Raw genomic sequence first — 27,777 nt, forward strand, 5'->3', positions numbered from 1 at the left:
TTAAAAAAAAAAAAGGGAGATCACAAACTTGAATGAAATCAGGCACAAAATGAGAAATTAAAACAACCCAAAATATTTGCAGCAAGAACAGGTTTTGACTTTTCAAATTTAGTTCTCCAGTGAGCCAATTCATACAGGGGTAATGTGAGAGAGAAATGATGTTGAAAAAGCCAAACGTGCTGGGGAATTTCAGAGATGAGAGCACATGTTGCATAAACAGGAGAGATGGACCAAGATGTGACATTTTAGTTGGAAAATTACTAATGTATGCCTATTTATAAATGTATGTATTTTGATGCCAGATTATGTCAAATTTTTGTGATATTCCGACAATTATACAAAACTAGCTTGTTCCTTATTTAGCTTAAAGATGTACAGGATTTAAAACCCAAATTTAAAATGGCTGGTAAGTAATGCAGCCTGCAGGCTGTCTGATAAATGTGTGCCCCTGAGATGAGCCAACACCCTGAAAAATGAGAAAGCAAAAAACAAAGAAAAGACAAAGATGTGGTGTGTTCTTAGAGTAGGAACCTCTGTGTATCTCCTTGGTACATTATTACTTTTATATATAAGATTTCTATTTCGGGGCATCTGGGTGGCTCAGTGGATTAAGCCGCTGCCTTCAGCTCAGGTCATGATCTCAGGGTCCTGAGATCGAGCCCCGCATCGGATTCTCTGCTCAGTAGGAGATCGAGCCCCGCATCCGATTCTCTGCTCAGCAGGGAGCCTGCTTCCTCCTGAATCTCTGCCTACTTGTGATCTCTTTTTCTCTGTCAAATAAATAAATAAAATCTTAAAAAAAAAAAAAAAGATTTTTATTTCAAAGAGTTCCAAGCTACCTTTCTTGCTACGACTCTCCACATTCCAAAGTCGAGCCCACCACTCTTATGGCCGCACCTGTGATAATTAGATGCTCTTACCCAGTACACTTACCAAACACTTAGATGTGTATACGATGAAAAAGCTTTTGTTATTTACAGAGCAAGGTGCTGTTATAACTTTATTCACTTACTGCACTTTGCGCTTAGAAGGAATCAAAAATTCCTATTCAAAACTTCAACCTTCCATGTATCCGCTTCTCTCTGAAACAGAGTCTCAGAATCCATTCTCCCCATCCATTAAGTTAAGAGGTCATTCTGATGCACGAGTAGCATTTTCTTAAAGTTAATTTGGTCATGAACCATCTCTTCCCCAAAGGAGAACCTTCCTTGTTTCAAGGATAATTTTTATTGATGAGAAACATTTTAAAGCAATAAAAAGATAATTTTCTTATTTCTATGACAGTTTCCATTTTGAAAATTTTCTTCTCAAAGATTAACACCCCCCCCCTCCCCGCAATGTTTTTTCTTTTAGGAAAGCAGCTTATCCATCAATAAGGATCCCATCCTCTATTGAAAATGAATCGATTAATCATGTCAAAAGTTCTCAGAGGCTGGTCATAGGGTAAAATGTGTCCTCCACCGCGAACAATTACCTTGGAGAAGAAAAAGAAAAGTTAAAATTTTAGAGAAATGGATGTTCTATATGAATGGAAAGTTTTAGTTCAGATTAAAGTATTATTAGAGCTTCCATGAACTATAGAACATATCCTATCAATCCATGCCTTTGAATACGCTGATTGTCTAAGTGTTGATAGCTTTAATAATAGGCCCTTTAAGGTAGGAGAGGTTTATTGTTGCGCGGTTATTTAACTTAACACAAAGTTGTGTTCATCTTTCACACGTATGGAACTTGAAAAGTGTCTTTTTTCTTTTGGGAGTGAGCTGTCTGCTAGCACGTGCTGTCTGTTATTCTAACCTGGTGAGCCCCTGAGGTGTGAAGACCTAACCTGGGGCCACCTCTGCCTCCCAACTGGGGAGAGGAATCTACCCAACTTCCTCTTCTGTCTGAGCCACGTGGCCCTTACATTGAGCTCTACCTGCCATCTTAGTCTTGGCCATTAATACAGGGGATATTTTGATGCTCCAAAAAATTAAAAAAACAAACACAAGAAATCCTTGACACCCAAATTTTTAAAAGGCCATTTTTTTTTGAGTAGCACAGAATTAGAACATTCTCTTTTCCCAACATTTTATGATGAAGAATATTCAAACATAGAGTAAATCTGAAAGAATTTCATAGACTTACGACTTTGATTCTCTCATTAACACGCACTTTACTCATTTTCTCACACTATCCATCCTATTTTTTTTTTGACACGTTTTAAAGTCAAAAATGGGTATCAGTCCACTTCCCTCAGATTTTGTAATTGTAAAATTAACACACAGTGAAACGCACTTGTGTTAAGTGTGGACTTACTGAGTTTGGATAGCAGTGGTACCTGTGACACCTAACAAGATATATAAAGTATTCTGAAATACCTAGAGTTAAGGTAAGTTCAGACTCTTGTGCTTGGTGTCCTACCGATGGGGGTGGAAAATGCGGAGGAAGGGTCGGGGGGGCTGTGGAGGGGACTAGTCTCTGTATTCAGAAAGTCTCTGGTTTCAACAAACGTTCCAAATAGAAAGGGAAAGAACTGACACGGTGTCTGACACGGTGTTGGCAGAACCCCTGCAGGAGACAGTGATATGGCCTGCTGTGTCTGCTGGCATATGCAGAAAAGTGGGCAGGAGTTAGTAGTGGATGAAGGGAGAGAACATAGGCAGGAAAAGGATCACATTCAGTAAGTTCTAGCTGCTAACTCAAAATCAGCAGGTAAAGGCCACCTTAACAAGGCCCTTCATAGCTAGTTTTACCTGCCTCGATCAGAAAGGAACTGAGACAGAAGAAAAGTATACATATATTTTCATAGTGCATTTAATATATTAATAATCCACCCCCAACACTCAGCATCTTATGACCTTGCTGTGAGGAAAGTGGGATCAAGACAATTAGGTGAATTTTGCTTTGCAGCTCACAGCTACGCAAGTTGTACACTGCACAACTAACTTCAGAGAGCTCCATTCATACCAACCTCGGTGACTGAGTGATATGGAGCTCTTAGGAGGGTTGTCCAAGTCACACAATTATTACTCAGAGAATGAGCTGGGACCTGGCTTTGGATGCACACACCAGTGTTTTTTGTTTTGTTTTGTTTTGTTTTGTTTTTTCAAATCCTAGTATTTGTATGAGAATTCTTTACATTTGAACCAAACTTTCCGGCTTAGTCATAGAACATTTTGCCTGGCTCTCAACAGCCCTCTGAGGCAAGTGAGGGAAGTGGACCACCATTACAGATGTGATATTGGACTTAACCCTCATACAAAATTGGAAACACCTGGTGTATGCCGCACGCCATCAATGGCCATTTGGGCCTTGCTGCCATGACAGTGGAGCCTATCTACCATTTTCGTACAAGCAAATGGTAGACAGGAAACCCACAGGCTGAGAGTAAACACATGTGTGATATCAGCCACTTTATGTGACTCTAGAGAAGAACTTTCGCTGCCCCCACAATCCCAGGCTACAATTCTCTTCCTGTAGGTTCCCATCCAAATCTCCGGCTCTGGCAGGAATCTGATGAGTGATTCTGTGCAACTTCAGCTCAGCTGAGGACACTCACGGAAGTTGGGTTTGTGACAAAACCCAGCTGCTGCCTCCACTGGAAATGAATCTGGCAGCAGTGCTCCTGAACAGCAGCGGTAAGCTGAGTCCAAGAGCCGAACGAACGGTCATCCTGCCTCCCCGACCAGAGCTGCAGCTAATGGGGGGGTAACATAGTGCTTTATGGCCCGGGCCTAGACTCAGAGCGCAGGAGCACAACTCGAGGCACAGCAAGCTGTATGACCCTGGGCAAGTCACTTACTTGCTCTGAGCCTTCACTGTACAATAGAGAAAAAATATCACCTCTTGGGATAGTTGGGAATTATGGGAGCAATTCATGGAATAATGTCCATGGAACATATGGCATAGCGCCTAGATGGTACTCAACAAATATTAGCCACTGTCATTATTCTTTCAACAGTTATCCCTATTCAAAATCCAGGGTCAAAATGCTTGTATCAAATTACCCTAAAACACTGTATTCCTATGTTAGCATTAAGAAATCTCGGGGGGCACCTGGGTGGCTCAGTCAGTGAAGCATCTGCCTTGGACTCAGGTCATGATCCCAGGACCCTGGGATCGAGCCCCACATTGGGCTCCCTGCTCAGCAGGAACCTGCTTCTCCTTCTGCCTCTGCTCTCTATCTCTCTCTGTGTCAAATACGTAAATAGAATCTTTAAAAAAAAAAGAAATCTTGGTTTCAGGGAGTTGTTTAAAACAGCGGTTCTCAAACTTGAATGTGCATCAGAACACCTGAGCTCATTAGAACAGATGCTGGGTCTCACCCCTAGACCTTCCAGCACTGAAGGTCCAGGGCAGGGCCTGATAACTTGCATTTCTAACAATTCTAAGATGATGCTAATGCTGTTGGTGAAAAGACTGCCCTCCGACAACTGCTGTTCAGAAAAACCTTTTCCATTCTTTGACATACCAGGCAATTCTCTATTTATATCATGGGAGAATACAAACAGAAATTTGTTTGACATCTACTCATGGCCTCACCTTAGTCTATTTTCTCTTGATCATCCGCTTTCTTGGTATACACACACACACACACACACATTCTAGGACCACAGTAATCAAGTGGTGAAGAAGAGGTGATAAGGTTGGGTGTTACAATTTTCCTTCTCGGTAACCTGCATCACCGCCAGTCTGGTTCTGAGCTGCCATATGTAATGATCAAATGACATCATGAATGGTGTCATTAAGATTGGAAAGAAAAGTTCATTTGGGAACAAAGTCTTTTGCACACACAGCAAAATTCTAAAGTATGTCCCCTAGCACATTGACAGCATTTTACCGATGTTAACCTCAAATAAATATGTGAGTGTGGGGGGAAAAATAACAACAAAAACCCACCCTGTTGTTTATAGCCAAGCTGCTCACCACTCACAAATCAAGGACACAAACCACTCCGTGGTTTTTAGAGGTGTATAACACAATGTGACAGGTCTGTGATTCTGTATTTAAATGTGACAGGATTCATCTCAAGGCTCCCCGGATAGAAATGGTCTCATCATCAGAAACTCTGTATGTTGGATGTTTCCACACGAGAGCTGAAACCTCCAAACTCATGCATTCCAGATGTTCCAGAGGGTCACAGATGTGTCATGAATTTTAAAAGGGTTATGCAAACACTTTAAAGCTTCATTCTACTTTATTTATTTATTAATTTTTTTTTAGAAAAAGATACAATCTGGGGCACCTGGATGGCTCAGTCGATTAAAGCCTCTGCCTTCAGCTCAGGTTATGATCCCAGGGTCCTGGGATCGAGCCCCGCATTGGCTCTCTGCTCAGTGAGGAGCCTGCTTCTTCCTTTCTCCTCTCTCTCCACCTGCCTCTCTGCCTACTTGTGATCTCTGTCAAATAAATAAATAAAATCTTAAAAAAAAAAAAAAAAGATACAATCCTCCCTGGAACTGGAAACAAGGACCTGGGCAGCAAGGGTCTCCCAGTGGTGCCATTAGCAGTGACAAGATGGAGAAGGAAATTCACATTGGGAGTGTGGGTGTAGGTTTGTCCAGGGAGACTTCGTGGGGGTCTTAGAGGAGCAGCAGCAGTACTGGGTGGGGTGGGGTCGGGACACATGGCACCCAGAGGAAATGCTCTTGCAAATGCAGCAGGGCGTGAAAACCACACAGCATCCACAACAAGCAACAATCTGCACAGCATTCCCCATATGGAGGGTTAGAGAGGAAAGAAAAGGGAGGGTTGAATAGACGATTACTAGTGAGACCATACGATGCCCCATATGATGCGGTGATGGGTGTGTGTGCGCTAAAATACACATAACCTAAAATCACCATTCTAACCATTTTTAATTGAACAGTGGGATTTCCTACAATCACAGTGTGGTGCAACCATCACCACTATCTCGTTGCAGAATGTTTCCATCACCCCAAAAGGAACCCTATATCCATTAGCAGTCTCTTCCTATTCTCCTCTCCCTGCGTGCCCCCGGCAGTCAGGAGGCTGCTTTCTGTCTCTGCGGAGTTGCCTATTCTAGACGTATCCAAGAGGGTTTCAAGCAGGCCAGTGATATGCTCAGATGTGCATCCTAGAAAGATGACGTTATGTACAATGAGGGGGCTGATTTGGAGGAAATTATACTGAGGCAGGGAGGTGACTTAGAAGGCCGGCTGTTCAGGTGAGAGAGGATGTGGGTGTCTGGGAGAAATGGGGAGAAGGGGAAGGAGAAGAGGGATGTTGGGGTGGAAGCAATAAAATCAGGGACTAATCAGCTGCAAGGTAAAGCGCAAGTGTTCTCCCAGCACATGTACACATCCCCCCCCATTTCAGCCTTCTGACATTGGCAGCTTTGCAAGGGGTGGTGCTATTAACAGAGAAAGAAGGAAAGAGGCAGGTTTGGAAGGTGGACAATATGGGATAGGTTTATAGTTCTTGTTTTTCACTCTATGATGATGTAGACACAGGGAAAGAATCTTGCTTGTTATAGTTTCTGATTTACACTAAAGTCAGTTTATTATTTTTTATCTTATTTCATATTTATAAAATCTTACCTTTTAGCTTTCAGACACTGAGCACACATAGAAATGGAATAAATATGCACTCAAATAAAGAATATACTAAAAAAACAAAAGGTACTTGGGAATGAGAATAAAAAAATAAGCCAAAGCTTGTTAGCAGCCACCTCCTAAAAAAGAATGGGGCAACCCATTAAAAAAAAAAAATCAGTAACAACAACAACCCCACCTCCCCTTCCCCTACAAAAGCCAAAGTTGGGTTTTGATCAAGGTTGAACTTCCCCAAAATAGGGGAAACTTGAGAGTTACCAGTGTGCACTTCTAGTGTAGCAAAGCATTCTTGAACAGGAGGGGGAAAGGTGCTTTAGCTGACCAAAATGTAGCCATCATGGTGGGACATATCCCTAGAGTTATCAATAAGTAGCTTTGGTGCTACCTGACAGTTAGTTCCCTCAGGGCTTTCAAGATATACCATCTTACCTAATCAGTTGCAACAATATCATAATTTGGGATTTCCACCTTTGACTCAACAGCAACAGCATGTGTCAAACCACTCCTCCCACCCCCGCAACACTAAAAGCTGAATTTAAAAAAAGGAATGCTATTTGAAAGTATCAGAAAGCAACCAACTGAGAGGCCAGGAGTGTGGACAAAAGAGAATCACAGAGAAGTGAACTGATCATTTTGTCCTTCTCTCTTTGAGAAATTCACCAATTTCTAAGCTTCTCTTGGCAAGAAGTCCAGCAAAAAGTGACAGATAAAAGAATGAACAGCTAAGCAGAGCTTAGAGTGCTTGGGAGACCAAAAAATAAAAACAAAAGAAAATGCAGAAGAAACCAAAGATAAAATTTGGAATTGCAGGCTTGTCAAGGAGGCATGGCTCCTTAGGCTTTCTCTTAGACCCATGGGAAACAAGGTCTTAGAAGTAATGAAAACCAGAAGCAGGTTAACCCTCCCCAAATCTGAAATCCAGGACCAAATCACCATGTCAGCCCCGGACTGAAGCCACTTGATCTGTCCCTACGTTAACTGCCTTTCAGAAAAAATTAAAGCATTTTTGGAGGAAGATAACATCATTTTCCTATATTTTTGCCCAGCATTCTGTAAAATGTAGTAGTGTTGCCAAAAGATAAGCTCAAATGACTACAACAAGGGAAAAAGCAGACAACAGAAAGAGACCACAGGAATCCAGATATTGGAGTTATTGGGTATAGGTTTTAAAATAACTATCAGGGCCCCTGTGTGGCTCAGTCATTAAGTATCTGCCTTTGGTTCAGGTCTTGATCCCAGGGGTCCTGGGATCAAGCCCTGCATTGAGCTCCCTGCTTGGCGGGAAGCCTGGTTCTCCTTCTCCCACTCCCTCTGCTTGTGTTCCCTCTCTCTGTGTCTCTCTGTCAAATAATAAATGAAATCTTAAAAAAAATTAAAATAACTATGAACAAATTATTTAAGATGTTATGGAAAACACAGAAAAGAGAAAAAAAATCCATGGGATGACAAATTATTTAACTATGTTTAACTGGAGTCCCAGAATTAGAAGATAAGGAAGGCATTGTGCAAAAGACATAGTAAAATATAGAAATCATGACTAAAAGCTCCCCCAAATCAACAGAAGTTGTCAAGCCACAGCTTTGAGAAGTTCTATAGACCTAAGCTGGAAAAACCCAGAGAAAACTAGCCACATCTGGGCACATAATTTGGTATACTGCTAACACCAGAGACAGAAAGAAAATACTAAAAGTTGGCAGAAAAAGAAACTGCACTTTCAATAATTTAAAAGAAACAAGAAAGCTGACTAGGTAACAGAAACAATGCAAGCTAGAAGACAGTGGAATTGTATCTTTTGAGTATTTTTTTTTTTAAATTTTACTTATTTAACTATTAGGGAGAGAGAGCAGAGGGAGGGGCAGTGGGAGAGAATCTCAAGCAGCCTCCATGCTGAGTGTGGAGCCCAATGTGGGACTCGACCTCATGACCCAGAGATCATGACCTGAGCAGAAACTAAGAGTTGAATGCTCAAATTACAGAGTCACCCAGGTGCTGCTGTATCCTTTGAGTTCTAAAAGGAAGTAGCTGCCACCTAGGATTCCCACATAAATGACTGCATAAAGGTATTTCAAGGGGGGGAAAAAACTGGAAAAAGGAATACCAGCAGATCTGTAAAGAAACGTTTGAAGATTGTTCTTCAGAAAGAAGGATGGGACGCCTGGGTGGCTCAGTTGGTTAAGCAGCTGCCTTCGGCTCAGGTCATGATCCTGGGGTCCTGGGATCGAGTCCCGCGTCGGGATCCTTGCTCGGCAGGGAGCCTGCTTCTCCCTCTGCCTCTGCCTGCCTCTCTGTCTGCCTGTGCTCACTCGCTCTCTCTCCCTCTGTCTCTGACAAATAAATAAATAAAATCTTAAAAAAAAAAAAAAAGGATGATCATCCCTACAGATACACAAAAATAAGGAGGAGAATGAAGAGCAATTGAGAATTTACATGTGTAAATAAAAAGAATGTAAATAATAATAATAACATCTTGTGGAGTATGAACCACAGAGAAGTTTTAAAAAAAGGCGACAGTTGCACAGAAGGTGGCATAAATTGTACTGTCAGGTACTCACACATCTGGGAAATGATAAATGTACTAACTTGAAGTCAACTTTCTTAAGTCAGTATGTGTGCTGTAGTTTCTAAAAGGACAGATATTACCCTGATGTTTAGAGCCGCACTGTTTACAACAGCCAAACTATGGAAGTGGTTCGTGTCCATCGACAGATGAATGGCTAGAGGAGATGTGTGTGTGTGTACTTCACTCACACACATACACGCGCACACACACACACACACACACACACACACACACACAATGAAATATTAGTCGTCATCAGAAACAATGGACTCTTGCCATTTGCAACAGCATAGATGAACCTAGAGAATATAATTTAAGTGAAATAGGCCAGTCAAAAAGACAAATACCAGGTGCCTGTGTGGTTCAGTTGGTTGAGCAACTGCCCTCGGCTCAGGTCATGATCCTGGAGTCCCCAGGATCGAGTCCCACGTTGGGCTCCCAGCTCCATGGGGAGTCTGCTTCTCCCTCTGACCTCCCCTCTCAAGCTCTCTCTCTCTCCCTCTCAAATAAATAAAATCTTAAAAAAAAAAAGACAAATATCATATGATTTCACTCATAGGTGGAATTCAGGAAATGAAACAAAGGAATAAAGGGGAAAAAACGAAAGAGAGAGACAAACCAAGAAACAGACTCGTAACTACTGAGAATGAACTGGTGGTTACCTGAGGGGAGGTGGGTGGGGGGATGGGTGAAATATGTGATGGGGGTTAAAGAGTACACTTACGATGAGCACTGAGTACTGTATAAAATTGTTGAATCACACTATATTGTACACCTGAAACTAATATAACACTGCATGTTAACTCTACTAGAATTAAAATAAAGAATAAAATTAAAGGATACATAATAAAACAATGTATCATCAATAAGCTCATACTGGTTTTAAGAAAAAGCATTATGTCTCCAAAAGAAAAGACAAAATAGAAGGATGAGAATCAACAGCACAGACATTTCTGTGCAACATGAAAAACAGACTTCTGACAATCAGGGAACTTTTAAATTAGAAGAAATCTGTTGATCAAATAATATACCGTCTTTTTAGAGAGATACAAAATGAATGCCTGAGAGGTGAAGACCCTTCAATCAAATCTCTTAGCCTCATCTCACTAAATCAGCTAGGTGTTTCAACGTTCTGTGAATGTCTCTGATTAAAAAAAAGAAAAAGTTATGGAAAATTTTTCTCAATTAATTCCAAGAATCTATATGTTAATTTCAGCAAGGTTGATATGAATGACTAAAGTTATAGCCTTCTCTTCCCTTGATCATTATTGCTGTTGGAAACCTAAAAGCACAGTAGTAGGAAGTGATTCGGCATGGTGGTCAAAAGCATGAAGTCAGGATTTGGGAGGTCTGGGTTTGAGTCCAGCTCTGTGACTTTGGCAAAGGGACTTAACTGCTTCTGTTTTCTCATCTGAAGGTAAGAATTAGGGTGACAAATTGTCCCAGTTTTCCCTGAGCTGAGGGATTCCTGGATACAGGATTTTCAGTGCTAAAGCTGAAAAAGTGCCAGGCAATCTAGGATGGTTTGTTGCCCTAAGAATATTTAACTTTCTGGGGTGCCTGGGTGGCTCAGTTGGTTGGGCAACTGCCTTCAGCTGGGGTCACCATCCTGGAGTCCTGTGATCGAATTCTGCTTTGGGAATCCCTGCTCAGTGGGGAGTCTGCTTCTTCCTCTGACCCTCTCCTCTCTCATGCTTTCTCTCTCTCTCTTATTCTCTCCCTCAAATAAATGAATAAAATCTTTAAAAAAAGAGTAACTTTCTGTATGTATTCAAGGAGATAAATGCATATTAACCACTGGATGGTACTCAATTCACAAATATATAATAAGCTCACACCACATGCATATAGACATACACTAAGCACTCAAGTAATAGTCATCATACTATTATTTCATTTTTTATTGTCAAAGGAGTATTTTTTCCCTTTAAGAGCTGTGAAAGATCAGAAGCAACAATACTAATAAATATAAGAGATAGTACTACACTTTTTAGAAGGAAAAATTATATTGTTTACAAGGGACACTATTTCTCTTCCAGGCTTCTTTTTTTATTTCCATGCTATAAATTCTTCCTTCCCACGGGAAAGGTCCAATTAAAGTAAGAAAGCAGATTGAATATGAGCTCAAACTTCTGTCAATATGCTTGACTTAACTGTCTACAGTGAATTTTATCCCTTAAACCTGCCAACACCATGATCCATCCCATTCTTTCCCTCCATCCGCTTTTACCACTTGCAATGCCAAACACCCCCGTCTCCCCACACAGAAATGTCAAGCAAGCAAGACCTTACTTGCCTTAGCAGAATGGCATAAAGCTGTTCTGCCTTTTTCACCCTTTTAAGAACCCACTTGGCAACACAGGATTTGATGCAGTTAAGAAGTAATCAAAACTTTACTTCCTCCATGTCCAGCTTTATATTTAAAATCCACAAAGAGGGAAAAAGCAAAATCCAGTTTGTTAATTACTCTTAACTCAATATTTAACTGTATAATATATGTCTGTAGTTTTCTTTGGGAGGAGAGGGCAGGGGTTACAGCAGCAAATGCTCTCTGCTGGGAGTGTGAGGACCTAGAGTCATTGTCTTCTGGGGAACAGGGAGACAAGAGCTGGCCAACCTGCTCAAGTTTTACCTCCTGCAGACAGCAGTGGGGGAATGGCTCTAGCATTGTGTGCTGGAGCTCAGCAACTGGTCCAGGAGAGCGGACTGTGCACATTGCTGCCCAACTCCACGTTCAGTGTGGTGTCATGCTGGTAGCTTGCAATCAGCCATGGTGGGAGTATTTACACCACGGAAATTGGCAAACACTATAAATCAGTGTCTCCCCTCCCCCCCACGCCAGTTTACCATCCCAACCCCGGTTCTCTGACATTTTGGCTCTCTTGGGGAAAGAGGAAACATTAGAGCATTCTTTCTCTCTCCCAAAATAAATCAAAGAAACATCTATTCAGATCAGTAAATTATAAGATCCAAAACCTCTCTCTCTGAAATTTTGGCTCAGGAAATCAGATGGGCCAGGTATCAAATATTTGCAGAAAGATGAGAAGGTTCTGCTACCTGCTTCCATTCCTGCCTCTCCCCTACCCCAAAGAAATTCTAGTGTAATTGGCAGGAAGAGTTTCAAGACCACACCACTACATTCATGGATGTTTCTGTTTGTATCAGAGCCCCTGTGACATTCTGAAGCTGGTCTGCGTGGGACAGCTATTAACCAGAGAGGGGGTCTAGATTCAACTGTGTTCCTGACCCACAGCTTCAGGGAACTCCAGAACTGATAATGTCCCCAGGTTCCAGGAACTGAGGACATAGGACATGCCAACATTTCATGTTGGGCACAACATTTTCATGATGCCATTGGTTGAAATAAAACAAGGCACACAGTTTTCACTACCAAGCCAAAGACTGTCCAAAGCAAAAATAGTACCCGTGGTCCAGTTGACAATGGGGCAGTATCTTAAGACAACTTTATTTTGTTCCTTCACGCTGCCCCTTTCTCTGCCCCACTCCACCCTCCACCTTGTTTATTTCTGGGCTCTGTTTAACATTTCCACAAGCAATTTTGTGGATCTGGTTACACTTCAAATTAAAACAACAAAATGTTACTGTTTAAAAAGCAAACCCCAATTCCCTTTTTGTTCCTCAAATATCATTAATTTTTAAAACCTATTCTCCATGTGTGGATAATACTTTAAATGTTAGTCTTCTTAGTATTTATTCACTTCCCATAATGAAATGGTTCTCTGTTAAATTTCAATAGATTATTAAAAACCACTCAACAGCTAAGAGAAAATTATGCATCATTGCCTAGCTGTTATACCTCAGTAAATAGATTTGCTATCCAATTTATATTTTAAATAATACAATAAATTAGCTCTCTGAGTATTAACTAAGTGCATATTTGGGTAGCTTAATTTAGAAGCATTCTTTTTATGCTAATCAGCCCTCTCTAATGAAATAGAACCACATGAACTAAGAGGACTCTTGGCAAATAATCAGAGTAAAATTGGGAGTTGCCATTGTTTATTATTTCCTTTGTTTTCAGGAAGCAAGCTGTGTGGGTTTTTTTTTTTTTTTTTTTAAAGAAAAAGAACCCCAAATGCTAAAAAGTCGATTTTTTTTTTGAAGGAGGGGACATTCTAATCAGCCCCTGAGATAATGAAACTTCTACAACTCCTCCCATAAATTTATTTCCCAGAATATTTCTCCTTTCTTCTCCTGTGTAACACAGAAGGAAATCGTCTTCAGCTGACACAAACAATGCATCCTTTCTCCTTTGAAGGGAATTGCTTTGAACTATTCATTATCTTAGCACGCCTAGTCTGTTTCCTAGAAGACACTTTGGTATGTATGATGGGTCAGCGACCACAGCATCCCTTGAGAAATGCAGTTTTGTTTTGTTTTTAGAGATCTTATTTGTTTATTTATTTATTTGCGAGAGGCGGGGAGGAGCAGAGGGAGATGAACAAGGAGACTCCCGCTGAATATGATGTCTGACCCCGGGGCTTGATCCACAACCTTGAGATCATGAGCTGAGCTGAAACCAAGAGTGGCCACTTAACCCACTGAGCCACCCACGTACTGGTTTTAAAACACACACACACACACACACACACACATACACACACAGATGGGTGTCAGTATAAGGTGGGGGCCAATTTGATTTTCATTCACCAGACATTCACTGAGTGTTGGGAAGTGTGCTAAGGGGGTTTGCTACAGAGATAAATGATGTTATTCCTGTCCTCAAGGAGCTCAGTGTCAAGTAGGGGAGGAAAGCAATTAAAGAGTTAAATGAAAGAGAAACCCCAGTGTGGTTCATGCACAAAGAGATGCACAGAATGAGGTATTCTGGGAGAAGGGCTTCCTAGAGGTAGTTTGATTTATTTATTCACTTATTTATTATTTATTTATAGGTAATCTCTACACCCAACGTGGGCCTTGAACTCGGGACCAACAACAGTGGCGTACTCTACTGACTCAGCCAGCCAGGTACCCCTTTAGAGGTCATTGTAATCCCTGAAGGTAAATGGGAGTTTTCTGGGCAGCCAGAAGAGCAGAAAGGACCTAATAAGGAATGAAGACTTTATTCTGGAAGTAGCAGGGAGTCAGTGAGAGAATTCGAACAAGAAAACATGATCGGACTTGTGTTTTGGCAAAAGCACCGAGAGAAGAGTAGATTGGAGAGTAAGGGGACTTGTTAAGACCAGCTATTGTCAAAGGAAGTAGTTTAAACCACAACAACTTAAAACACAGAGCATTCTTGAATAGCATCTTCTAAAACCTGGGACTTTTCTTAAAACATCACAAAAGCAAAAACAGTCCCATTTTAGAATGTATAAAGTAGGGGAGCCTCTTTTTAAAAATTTCCTCAAAATGCTGTATTTTTTTTTATTGCTTTATATAAAATCAGTATTTTTCTCTTTAAGTAGTTCTTTGTGGTTTCTTTGTCAAGCACTAGGAAATGAATAAAATCAGCCCACTGAGAAGGATTTAGAAAGCAGATGTGAGTAATAGTTACCAATTCTTCTTCTTCTTAATTTTCTGGTAAGACACACAGCAAAGCACCTGGCTAAATAACTTGACTTCCTTGCTGTTTTGGTGGGAAAATGATGGAAGTTGAGGGTCCCTGTGTTGTGTTGTGGAAAGATTCAGATTCTCCTCCTGATCTAGGTCTAGGGCTTGACTACAATCCAAGGCATAAACTGAAATCTGTTTTAGTAGTTGCTTCTTTATACTGAGCCACTGTTGGTGAGTTGAACTGAAAAGGTGCTGAGGACTAAATTCCCTGTTTTTTTTTCAGCTGGATATTTAAAAAATTTTTTTTTAATTAATTAATTAAGAGAAAAAGAGAGAGACTGAGACATAGAGAGCAGGAGCGGGCAGAGGCAAAGGAAGAAAGAGACTCCAACTGAGTGGGGATACCAACATGGACATGACCCTGGGATCTGACGGTGCCAAAGGCAGACATTTAACAGACTGAGCCGCACAGGTGCCCCTAAGCCGGATATTTTGATAGCCAACCTCAGCACAGGACGTTCAGAAAGAAAAACACATCTGCCTAACCAAATCAGTGCTAAGACTTAGACATGACACGTCCATCCCACCTGCTTGCTTTGTGTGGAAGCTACAGTCTTTCCATCTGAGGCCAGCCAGAGAAGATGGGAAATACAGCAAGAGGGAAAGAAGACAAATCACGAATGGCCAACATGGGAAAGGACATTAAGCCTCCCCTTCAATTTCACCTTTCCACGGGGAAAAAAGTCTAGAAGCAAGTCCTAGAGTTGGTGAGAGAGTGAAATACTCTGATCTCTTAAACATTACTGGCAAGGTTATAATCAGTTTGGAAAACAGTTGGGCATGATCTGATGGAACTGAAGATGCTCAAACCCTATGAACTCATCAGTCCCACTTCTAGGGATGATTCTTAGACAAACTCTTGGACATGGGTACGAGGAAGGCAAGAATGTTCACAAAAGCAATATTTGTGGTAGCAAAACACTGGCAACAACCCACATGTCCAGCAGCGGTGGAATGGCTGAGGGACAGAATCAAGCAGTGGAATACTATATGGCAACAAAAAAGGAAACAGCACAACTGAACCCATCAGCATGGATGAAATCTCAACATTGCTCAGAGGCAAAAGCATGTTATTACAAAATCCATACAGAATAATTCCTTTTATAGAAAATTAAACATGAGAAGTAAAATATTTATATAAATGTATATCTGTAAAACTATTACTTAAGGAAATAAAAAAAAGGATGATAAAAACAAAATCCAGTTCAGTGGTTCGCCTCCAGGGGCAATGAGAGAAAGGGGTGAGTACAAAGGGGTTCATTTATCATTGTTTGTTTTATCTCATACAAGTACTATACATACTTTTTGGTTATTCAATTTTTAACTAAAAAAAAGAGAGAGAGAGAGAAACCTCTTATAGTTGCTAACAAAATTTTAAAAAATGAATCTTAAAAAAATATAACATGTTCTCTGTCATGCTCTTTTCTTCTAACACAGAACTGATGAGATGGGCCATGTGTCTAAAACAGTAAGTGGGGAGGATACAGAGAAGCAATTAAAGGGAAACAAAAGCAAAAATGGGAAGTCCCCCCCTGGCAAGCAGCTCTAGGAAGACAGGGCTAGTGCCAGAATCTAAACCTTGGGACTCTGATTGCTGCATAAGAAAATAAATATTAGGAACAAAAATAAACACCCACATCTCCATGCTGGACAGCAGAAGAGCAGAAAGTTCGGCAAACAACTGGGGTTTCTGTTTTGCTGCATAGTTTTTTACTCTCTAACTCTCAACTCCTATATTCCTCTTCTTCCCTGTTTCCATATGTTATTAGAAGCTCAGTGTAAATGGAAAAAAAAAAAAAAAAGACAAAAACAAAAAAAGCTGGATGCTTCATTTGTTGTCAACAGGGATGTTTCAGATGACTGTTCAACCAGAAGGGACTTGATGTTTTAGAAACATCTCATTACTCAATGTAGCCACTTTTCTTTACTATTATTAGACCACCATGTAGCAAAATGTGGAACATGTCCCCTTGTTCTCTGTTTCCTCCGCCTCTCACCAAGACAGTTTTTTTGTTATGAAGTTACAACTGGAAACAATTGCTGTAGTTCTAGGCCTTTCTGATAAATAATATTTAGTTGAGGCCTAACCTAAAAACATAGTATCTATTAAGGATCCTGTTAGACAGGAGGAGTACATCTTAAACTATGGAAACAGATGAATGCTAAGAGAGGCAGCAGCAATAAATATTTCTTCCATGCTTACTAGGTGCCGCGTAGAATGTCAAGTAATACACGGATACCCATAATCTCAATGAATCCTAATAACTAATCCCTTCATGAGAGAGAGAGGTATTAATGTTATCCCCACTTCACGGATGAAGAACCTCTTGGAGAAGCCAAGTGACTTCCCCAAGGTCACACAGCTAGCCAGTACTGGAGCAGTGTCTGGCACAGTATCCGGTCTTTTAATCTCAACACTCCGTTGCTTGAGGATGGTGAGAGGAGGAGCTAGAATTGCCAAGGTAATAAGACTAGAGAGAAAATTCAAGTCTACTTGATAGCTAAATTTGTAACTTTTCAATCTGGGGTCCCCAAAGGCTAAAGGCGGTCTATGGTTTGGGTTGGGGAGGATCTAGAAATTATTTTCAATAATTCAAATTGTCTAATGCACAGGCTCTTGGTCTTTTTGGTGCTATGGACCCCTACGGTGTCTTCTGTAACCCATGGATACTTCTCAGAAAAATGTTTTAAAATACATTTTATATATTTATATATACATATTACAGATTATAAATGAACCCATTATATTGAAATTAACAAAGTCATAAAAAATAAAGTTGGATATAAAAATATATGTACTTTTCTATAAACACATTCAATAAGAACAACCAGTGGGTTTGAGAACTACTGTAATTTCAAAGTAACAGTGATGGTGATGCTGTTTCAAGGTATTTGCAACGGCATTTGTATTTGATATCAAAGTATCTCTGCTTTCTATTGGTGACAGAGTCAAAGATACCGCTAAGGCAGCTGTGGTTTGTGGCCTACATTCATAATGGGAGGAAATGCTAAATTTAAAAATTCATAACAGAAGGAAAAGCTATTTAAGTTTGAGGTTAGTGAAAATAAAATGCATTTTCCCCCCAAGTTCACTGACCCCCTGAATACTATCCACAGACCCTTGCCCTAGGTTAAGAACCCTTTTTTAAGAACCCAATAATCACCTAATGAAAATACTAAGGTTACTCCTCAGTAAAACAGCTGCATTTTTTTTTTGCCGACATGATATTAATTATATCAATCTATCATAATATTTGATCATTAATTGATATCCAGAAACAAATTCAAGATGGCTTGTGGACACCGTCTTCGCTGAGAATGGATCTGGATGATGTTTATAGCAGACCTTCCTGGATCTAGCTGTATCACTTCCGAAAAGTAGCATAAGACATGCTACTATCTAAAGACTTTGCCCGGGAGGACCACATTATTTCAGTACAGCACAGAAGTCAGCTGGGAAAAGGAAGCTAATCTTTTGAGTAAATAACAAGCGTTTTTCTAGGAGTCTGCATTACCAATGGTCTATCAGTGTTTCAAGAGAACAAAGACCACTTGTAAACCAACAATGCACAGCAGAGACTGAGGTCTAAGATTTAGCTTAAGGTTTTGGCTGAGGATTTTACAGAATAAGAGCCCCACCAGTAGATACTATTGACTAGAGGACACTTTTCTAAAAGTGATGTTTCAGATCAATGGCTGGTTTGTTAAGAGTGAAACTATGTTCTCAAGTTTCTGGTTGGCCTGGGAGGAAGTAAAATAGGTCAGGATTTAGAGCAGCCTTTAGGGATCAGAATGAAAGTTTATCCAAACATAAGCCACATGGGGTTCCTAGAAGCCAAAGCCATTCTGGCATCAACAAAGGGGCAAAAGAAATCATAATTTTGGGTTCCTCCAAATAGGATGCATATTAGAATTTCCTAACAAGCTTATATCCTAATGCTCAGGTCCTATCTCAGACAAATAAAGTAAGAATATTTGGAGATAGATACACTGTTTTAGGAAAATGTAGCAAGTTTAACAATGGTACCAAATTCTTTGCCATTCTTCCCATTAAGAGGAATGTGAACTTCCTCTGTGATTGGCTTTGACCAAAAGAATGCAATGGAAATAATATTCTGGGACTTTTGAACCTGGGTCTTAAAAGGACTGACATCTTTTGCTTCTCAATTTGGGAGACCAGCTGCCATGCTTCATAGCCCAGACCAAGACACCGAATGGTTTGCAGCCATATGGAGAGAGCACTGGAGAAGAGAAGGCCACCTCGGATGTCCTAGCTTTTGCCATATTCCCCACGGAATGCAGCTGCATGGATGGCCTTCATGTAGCTCATGTGAGTCAGAACAATCACTGAGTTAAGCCCATTCCACCCACATATGATGAGAAATAATAAACTGTTGTTGTGTCAAGCCACTGAGTTTTGGAGTGATCTATTAGTATTCTGTTAATATATAACTGAAAGGGGGAAATATTTACTGATAATTCTTCATTCTTTCTCCTGAAAACTCTGCTGTTTCCATCTTGGAATCTTATATGAATTAAAAAGCAAGGCTGGATCCATCTTTCTAATGCAGACAGAAGACATAATTTCATTGAGAGCTTAGGGGGAAGCTTATATTATGCCAACAAAGAGCGAGTGATACGAAATCTTATATGGTGTTAGGCAAACCACCAGCCCCTGCTCTCACCCCCCACCACGCCAACCCTGATAGCTCCCAACTGCATTATCTGGGTGGCCTTTATGGTAGACAGAGAGGTACCATCAGATCCCCATCCTTGAAGGGGGATCTGATGGACTTGTCAGATCAAGGATGGACTTGTCCAGCTGTCAGGAGCTCCGGGGGCTGCCTCAGCTACAGAGAACAGCCTTTCCCCAAGATGATGCCCTTCTTGGGGCAGCCTGCATGTGATGACTGAATGAGGTGGCACTTAAAGATCTGGACATTTTGGCTCAATGAGGGACGCTGATGGAAGAAGAGTTTCTCCAGAGTTCTCTGCCGGGTTGGCCGAGCTTTTTCAGGCCTGCCTCAGCGTTTGATTCCCTCTTCTGTCTATTCTGTTTCTTCCCCAGTCTATTCACACATGTTGATCCCTAATAAACACCTTGCACCCCAAACTTGACCTGGATCCTGCTTCTGGAGAACTCAGTCTGTGACTACCATGGAGCTCTCTGATGATAGAGAAGTCATCCTTATGATGATGATGATGTGACTGCTATATTCTGGCTTTCTGCTCACATCTCAATTCCCATACACAGAGAGAACTATCCCCAGATAAAGGTGATGGAGACAAAGAAGCTATGAATCAGGTTATCTCTCTTCGTAGAAAGCAACAGAGCTGGAAGAGAGGTGAAGATTCAGTGTAACAATCTCTATAACAAAGCCAAAACATTTTCCCAGGGAATCAGGTGTATTTGGGAATCATCATCTCAAATCTGTTTAACAGTTACTTTCCTGCATTAAATATTGTTTTACATTCATCTCACTAGGCGAATGCAAAAATCCATTTGTTGCTCTTTGCTTACTCTGATTTTGCCAGTGCAATCAAGGACTCAATGAAGACCTTTCTGGAACTGTTAGTTCCTTCAGAACTAGTTCAGAATGCTCCCTAAGCTGTTTAAAATTCTAAAAATAAGAAAAAAAAAAAAAAAAGTCAGCAGGAACTCCAAAAGAGGCAGGTGGCCAGCTCTCTGTCATTCCCTCTGTGGATTATCCGTGGAAACATACAAATCTCAGCCTGACCTTCCTTTGTCCTCCGAGGACTGTGGTTATTCCTTTCTCTATTTTCTAGTTGTGGGAAGTCAGAGAAACAAAAGTGAATGTTAGTTTTAGGAAAGCACACTTAGGAAGCTGGGGCTGTTACTGCTTTCTGTCTGCACACCACGCTTTCCCTGTCCTCCTGCCTCTTGAAAGCACTCTGCTTTCCTTTAGGAAACAGTCTTTTCTGTGTGGACTGGATGTACTGCCAAATGTGCTGGCCACGCCTACCTCTGTCACCAGCGCCACACACAGCCCAGGGCACACATGTAGCCTAGTCTGGCCAACGAAGTATCCTAACCCTTCCCACCTCACTGTCCTCATAGGTCCTGAGAGGCACGATGGCTCAGGGGAAAGACCGAGATTTGTGTTGTCAAATCTCAGGTATGATGATTATTTGAAGCCTGAAGCCGGGAGCTCAGGCAAAACTTCTCTTTGCTCATTTATAAATTAGGAAATATAATCACATAATTTACGGGGGTTATCATTAGTGTTCCATAACCGTGGAGAAAAAGTGTGTGGCAGGTCTGAGAGCTGACAAATGCTGAAGAACTGGTATAGCCCCCATTAGCACGGGCCCTCCTGACACCCTCCTCGCTCAGGGTTTGCAGAACCAGGAGCAGCCCACAGCCAAAACGGAAATTCACACCGGATGTGTCTAGCTCGAGTCTATACTCTGGTCTTGACACCAGGTTGCCTTCTCCTGGTCACAACTCTTCAAAACAGTGAAGCTCGGAGGGTGGGGGGCTGCTTGCCTTTGGTTTCTCTGTACATAACCGCTTGTGGAAGGTCTTGTTCCTGTTGGAAACTCAGGGAGAAGCCCTTGAGGAGAGTGTGGCAGACCACCAGCCTGAGGGCCCCACAAGCTAAGCCCAGGTCAGGGTCAAGGTGGAATCATGGCTCAGGGATTGTGCTTCAGGAGGAGGCTGGAGGGGCTTCCTGTGGCTGACCACGGAGAGTGCTGTATGATACTAGCATGCCAGGCTCTCCCTGTGGACACTTAGCTTTTAAGTCAGTGTGCCTCCACAGTACCCACCAGTTCTCAAACAGCAATCGGTCCTCATAGCTTGGGCATTCCAAAGCTTATCCCCCCACCCCAACCCCTATTCCAGGAGCTCAGAGATGAGCATCATGAAGGTGGACTCAGGATTTAGGTGGAGAACCTCCTTCCAAGAAAGCTCCTACCAGGACTCCCTATTCCCTGGGATCCCCTTCCTTGACCTCTCTCCAACCTGAATTCATCCTACCACTGCCATTTTAAACCTCCAAAAGACCAGCTTCAAAAAGGTGCACAAACATGTTCCATGGTGACACTGTATGCTTCCATCTATCCAAGACACTTAGAGCAGTCAAGTCCATAGAAAGAGAAAGCAGAATGAGTAGAACAGCAGTTGCTAGGGACTGGGGCGGGGGAACACTGCTAGTGGTCAATGGCCATAGGTTCAGTTTAAAAGATGAACAGAGCTATGGAGACGGACGGTGGTGATCGTGCCCCAGTATTATGGATGTATTTAATGCCACTGAATGACACACTTTGAAATGGTTACGGTTAGGGGCCCCTGGCTGCTCAGTTGGTAGAACATTGTCTACTCTTGATCTCAGGCTTGTGAGTTCAAGCTCCACTTTGCGCATGTGGCCTACTTTAAAAAATTAATTAGTTAATTAACTAAATTTAAAAAATGGTCAGGATGATAACCTTCATGTTACATGTATTTTACAATAAAAAAAATTGGGGGAAAAAAAACATTCAGTGGCCTGCCTCCCACTGCTTACACAATGGAGCACACACCCTTGGCCTACCATCAATGGCCCATGACCCTTCCCAGTCTCTCTCCTGGCTCCAGACTGGAAACCAGCAGGCTGTGCTGTCTGTTGGTGCTCTGCTCTTCAGGCTCCCATTATGAGACATGGCTCACCATGTTTGCTCTGTTCATTTTAGTTAATTTCAGCATCTGCCCTTTTATTAGTATCAGAAATCCCCAGACAAAGCCATAACTTCTTTGGATGAACCTGGCCTCCCCACCTAACCTACTAAGCTCTAGAAAGTGACTGATTTTCAGAGAAGGATAGAGAAAGACCCCAAAAGGAGGAACAGGTTGGTCCTGACAGTGTTGACCCTGGGTTATCACCGGCCAAGGAGGAAGAGGATGAGAACTTGGATCTGCACCATAATGCTATTAAGTCAATACACACACACACACACACACACACACACGCGCGCGCGCGCATCCCACTATGCAGAAAGTCACTAAGCTGTTTGATCTTGCTTGCTAACTGAGACCTTCTGGGCATTAATGAAAAATAAATATTTCAGATCTCTCTTAGATATCTTACAGATAACTCAGTCCAAACCCTGCATTTTATAGATGAACAAACGGAGCAAAGGCTACTTGCCTGGGTGATGTAGTAAGGCAGTGTCTAATTCTTAGAATGGTAGAGATCGCAAAGGCACATGGCCTTCTAGGCCAGAACCAGCAAGAGGCAACACGTAGCCCTCCTTCAGCAGATCTCCACAGACGGGCTGGAGCTGCCTTTGGGTTTTCCCAAGGCGTCAGCTGACAGGGAATATGTGGAGAGAGAGGCTCCCTCTCTCGACCCTGTTGCTCCCCAGGGACAGCTGTCATTCTTTTGAATGGACACTTTAGGTAACCACTCGGAGACGGGTCTACACTGGTTTTGATTTTTAAATTAAGAGCTGTGGAGTTTGGCAGAGAGTGAACTCTCTTTTTTTGGCAGACATATTCACGTTTCTGTTTTGAGTGTCCAGTGCTGAAAGGCAAGTTCGTGGCTAAGGTTCGGTTTTTTCGTTATCAGACGCTGGACCTTTGGACAGGATTCTCAATCCGAGGCGCACAGAGAATGCCTTTCTTAGCACTGGTGCTCTTTTTCCTCCATAATTCCCCATCTCCACATGCCACCCCCGAGCCTACGCTGAGGCGTAAGTGGGCAGGAGCTCTGCCAACATTTTAATGTCCCCTACATAAAACACAGATCCCTTGGCGTGTGGTAAAACACTCCTCGTCACAAACACATGTGGGCCTTGCTGCATTTGTTACCATTTTTTGGCAGCCGGTGAGGGCCATTTCATCTCTCAGTGTGTTTTGCATTCACAAGAAGAGATAGCAGGCTTAGTGTGGTATTCGCCCCAAGTTTTGGGGTGGCAGCCAATCCCTTCTCCCCACGTTGGTAGTGTGTGCTGTCCCTGCAGCCACAGCCCAGCCTCCCCAGCTAGAGGTTCTATGCACCGAGCCCAGCGAGATACAGGTGTGGTGCGGGGCACTGGAGTGGTTTGCAAGGCTGGCCTGGGGGACATAAAGTAACAGGCGGCAGACACAGCCATCGAGAACCCAGAGGATATGCTCATGTGCCTGGTGGTATTGTCATCACAAAGCTGTGCAGCAGACAGGGGACAAGTGACATGTCCATTGCTCCTGGCAGCTCAGCATTCATGTTAATAGCCTCCTATTAACCTTATATTAGCCTTAATAGCCTAAACATTAATACTTAAAATTCCCTGAAGGCTTGATTTTTAATAATTTTCCCTGATCTTGATGATTTATAATTTTCCTTTTATTATATCTATTTTTATATGCACTTCGGGGTAATAATAACAAATGTTTACTATGATGAGGAACTGTTCTCTGCTAATTAACTTGTTGAATTCCCTCAATAATCCTATAAGGGTATCACAGACTGCTGTTCTTTTTTCTTTCTTTTAAGATATTATTTGAGGCAGTGCAGGGAACAGAGTGCACAAGCAGGGAGGAGAGGGAGAAGCAGGCTCCCCGCTGAGCAGGGAGCCTGAGGGTGTGCTCCATCCCAGGACCCTGGATCATGACCCGAGGCAAAGACAAAACTGAAAAGACAATAACTTCCCAGCTAAACTTCAATTCCACAAAAAATGTACTTCTCAATTAAAGGCAACACAAATACATTTTCAGACAAATAAAACCAGAAACTGTTGCCAATACAACTTTACTAAAATAGTTTTTTTTTTTTTTTAAGCAAAGAAAAATAATTCCAGTCGGAAGCATGGAAATGGGAAAGAGGCTGAAGGGGGATCGAATGGATCAGTTTATGGGTAAGTCACAATGATACTGGCTGTGTAACATGATGCAGGTAACATTGTGTGGTGTTCGAAGAGTGTGTAGATTTTTTTTTTAAAGATTTTATTTATATATTTGACAAAGAGAGATCACAAGTAGGCAAAGAGGCAGGCAGAGGGAGAGGGGGAAGCAGGCTCCCTGCTGAGCAGAAAGCCCAATGCAGGGCTCCATCCCAGAACCCTGAGATCATGCCTGAGCTGAAGGCAGAGGCTTAACCCACTGAGCCACCAGGCACCCCTTGTTTTGTTTTTAATGATAACACAAAACCAGGAGAATCTGTAAGGAAGATCTAAGGTTCTTGCATTTCTGTGGAAAGTGGTAAAATTCTAATTTATATTAGGATTAAGTCCAGAATTTATAATTTACCCTTGAGTATAATCATTAAACAAGATTAAAAGAGTATATAGCCTAACAGGTTTCCAGAGTGAATAAAACCCAAAAATGATATAAAACACTTGAGTAATACAAAAGGATACAATAAAGAAAAGAGAAATACAAAAAAGTAAGCTGAGTAAGAAACAAATAGTAAAGCAGTAGATTTAAACACAATATATCAGTAATTACACTAAATGTAAATGGACTATTCCATTTTAAAAAAATATTGTCAGGCTCTATTAAAGATATACAAAACCCAATTAAATGCTACTTAAAAGAGACACATCTTTCTATATAAGGATACAGAAAAATTGAAAACGAAGAGTTGAAAAAGATGTCCCAGGGAAACATTAATCAAAAAGGAAGTTCGTGGGGTGCCTGGGTGGCTCAGTGGGCTAAGCCTCTGCCTTCGGCTCAGGTCATGATCTCAGGGTCCTAGGATTGAGCCCCGCATTGGGCTCTCTGCTCAGTGGGGAGCCTGCTTCCTCCTCTCTGCCTGCCTCTCTACTTGTGATCTTTGTCTGTGAAATAAATAAATAAAATCTTAAAAAAAAAAAAAGAAGTTGGCATTGTTATAGTACTATCAACAAAACAGACTTTAGGACAAGAAACATTACTAGACTTAAAGAGGGATACTTCCTGAGAATAATGTTGACTTAATTTGCCAGGAAAGTGTAACTTCTATAGCTGTATGCATTTAATGACAAAATAAATAAAGAATGGATGTAAAAGGAGAATAGAAAAATCATATTAAGTATATATTATATATACAATATATATTTTATATTAATCAATACACTTAATAATGAACAGAGAGCATATACACATATGTTCTCTGTTCTCTATATATGTATGTGTATATATATTCTCTCTCTATATATATATACATATATATATTCTCTGTTCTATGTGTGTATATATATATACATACACACAAACATATATGTGTACATATATGTATATATATATATATATATAACTTGTGTTACTTAAAAACACACAAATAAATACCAAAAATGAAGTCCAGGATATCTTCTGCAAATGAAGAGGCTCCATTTGTCCAGGAATTTCAATCATTTGGAATCAGTCTTTAGAGTTAACCAGTTATTGTGATTCCCAAGTTGGTACTCAATCCAAGACTGCTTGGGTCGTTTACAGAAGACCCAGGGTGGACACAACACTCACCATCTCCTCTCCAGATCTCTCTGCAGTTCAACAGACACTCCTGTCTCCATCCTGCCCCAGCCTTATTTTCAAACCTCACATGCGTCCTGCCAGAACTGTTTCTGCTCTGACTCATTTAGTTTGTTGTAGCACCAGTTTTTAATTCGTTGGTATAATTTATCTCAATTTAGAAACTATAACATTATAAGTTTTCCAACATAGAGTTTCCCTTTACTTGAGCCCGGAACTATGTCTCTCAACTGTTTCCTTTGTCCAAGGTAGTTAACGTTGCACAATATTTAAATTTTGTATATGTTATTACATGGTTAGAATGATGGGTGGGGTTGGGGGGGGATGGAAGGGTCCCTGTATACATTAGACTACCCATAATTTCTGCTTGATCCATCCTTTCTTCTAACATAAGTGAGTAATGCATATCACAACTCAGTGACCTTTAAGGAATTTGTTGTGAACTCTCATTTATTTTGCCAAAGCAAAGTACTTTCAAGGTAGCATGCCTCTGAGATCAATTGTTATTTGGAGCATGGATTTGCCTAATGAAAAGCTCGAGCATTTGGAATGCTGTAATTCCAAATACTCAAAACTACAGAACTGAGTTCCCAATGTTTCCTCCAATAAAAAACTGCAGGAAAAAAAATTCAGGTCCAAAGACTTAAATCTCTCCTCCTGACTAACTATGCAAAACCATTCTTGATTTCTCCAAGAACTTTCTGGAGGTAAATGGTGTAATCATCACGTAGTCACCAATGAAGGCCTGAAGACCCTTGAATGAAGGACTGAGACCTGCAGACTGGAGGCACAGTGGACAGGCATGGCTAGGAGCAACATCTGAGCCCTGAAGTGGAGGTCACACTAGGGGCATCAGATGCACAGATTTTGTCCTGGGGCTTCATGCGTGAGACCCAATGGGAGCACAGATTTGCCAGGAGAGATTACACTGAATCTAACTCATGTTATTTGTTCAAGCTCCCTTCTGTTCCCCAATAGACTAACTCTCTCATTAATGATTTGTCTTTTGGGATGAGTATTATCTTTTTTTGATTGTTACCTTGTCTCTTGAATAATATCTAAACTTTTGTTTTGGTTCCCATGAAGCACTGTGTACTTTAATGAACTCAGGCACTCTGCCCTGTGGAGAGGAGAGCCACAGAAGACACCCTTGGGCTGTTGTGTGACCCTGCGTAGGGCTAGCCATGCCTTCCTGGTGTTCAAGCTTTTGTTTCAACCCCACCATCCACCCCCCACCCCAAAACCTACAGGCCCCAAAGTGTCTCCAGACCTGAAAGAAGTCATCCACCTGCCGCACATAACCAGCCACTTCATTATCGGATTTAAGAATCTTCCAAACTTTTCTCTCTGCCTGCTTGTATTTCTGGGACCCCTTCCACTTCATGGCCATCAGAGAGCGCTCTGTCAGGGAAGCTGCCACGATGATGTCCAGCTGGCCATTGTAGATCAGAACCTGAAACGAAATCGAGGTGTGGGCAAATGTGGGACTCAGCAAGTGAAGCCACCATGTGTATCTGGGTATGGACAGTGTGTGCACGAGAGAAAAGGTAATGGGAGGCTTTCTGATTCTGTGCTCAGAGAGGTCAGCCCAGCAGGTGAGTGGGGTCATTTTCCTCCAGTTGGCCACACCAACAATCTGAAATCAGCACAAGCCT

General features: G+C 41.5%; 1 protein-coding gene and 1 long non-coding RNA gene across 4 annotated transcripts in view; one reads left to right on the plus strand and one right to left on the minus strand.

The window, feature by feature from the left end:
* Window positions 1–793: 793 nt before the first annotated feature.
* The window catches only part of CPVL (carboxypeptidase vitellogenic like), a 130,197-nt gene continuing 103,213 nt past the window's right edge, over window positions 794–27,777 (minus strand). For all 3 annotated transcript variants that reach the window (XM_059171455.1, XM_059171456.1, XM_059171457.1), the window contains exons 12-13: window positions 27,393–27,575; window positions 794–1,474 (exon numbers count right to left, since the gene is read on the minus strand). In XM_059171455.1, coding sequence (XP_059027438.1) covers window positions 1,370–1,474; window positions 27,393–27,575 — 288 coding nt within the window. In that variant the 3' untranslated portion in view covers window positions 794–1,369. The remainder of the gene's footprint in view (window positions 1,475–27,392; window positions 27,576–27,777) is intronic.
* On the plus strand, window positions 1,472–19,100 carry LOC131829559 (uncharacterized). Its single transcript, XR_009352908.1, has 2 exons — window positions 1,472–3,620; window positions 14,031–19,100. It is a non-coding gene; the product is annotated as an uncharacterized LOC131829559 (long non-coding RNA).

Source organism: Mustela lutreola, chromosome 4 (assembly GCF_030435805.1).
Source record: "Mustela lutreola isolate mMusLut2 chromosome 4, mMusLut2.pri, whole genome shotgun sequence".
Taxonomy (NCBI): domain Eukaryota; kingdom Metazoa; phylum Chordata; class Mammalia; order Carnivora; family Mustelidae; genus Mustela; species Mustela lutreola.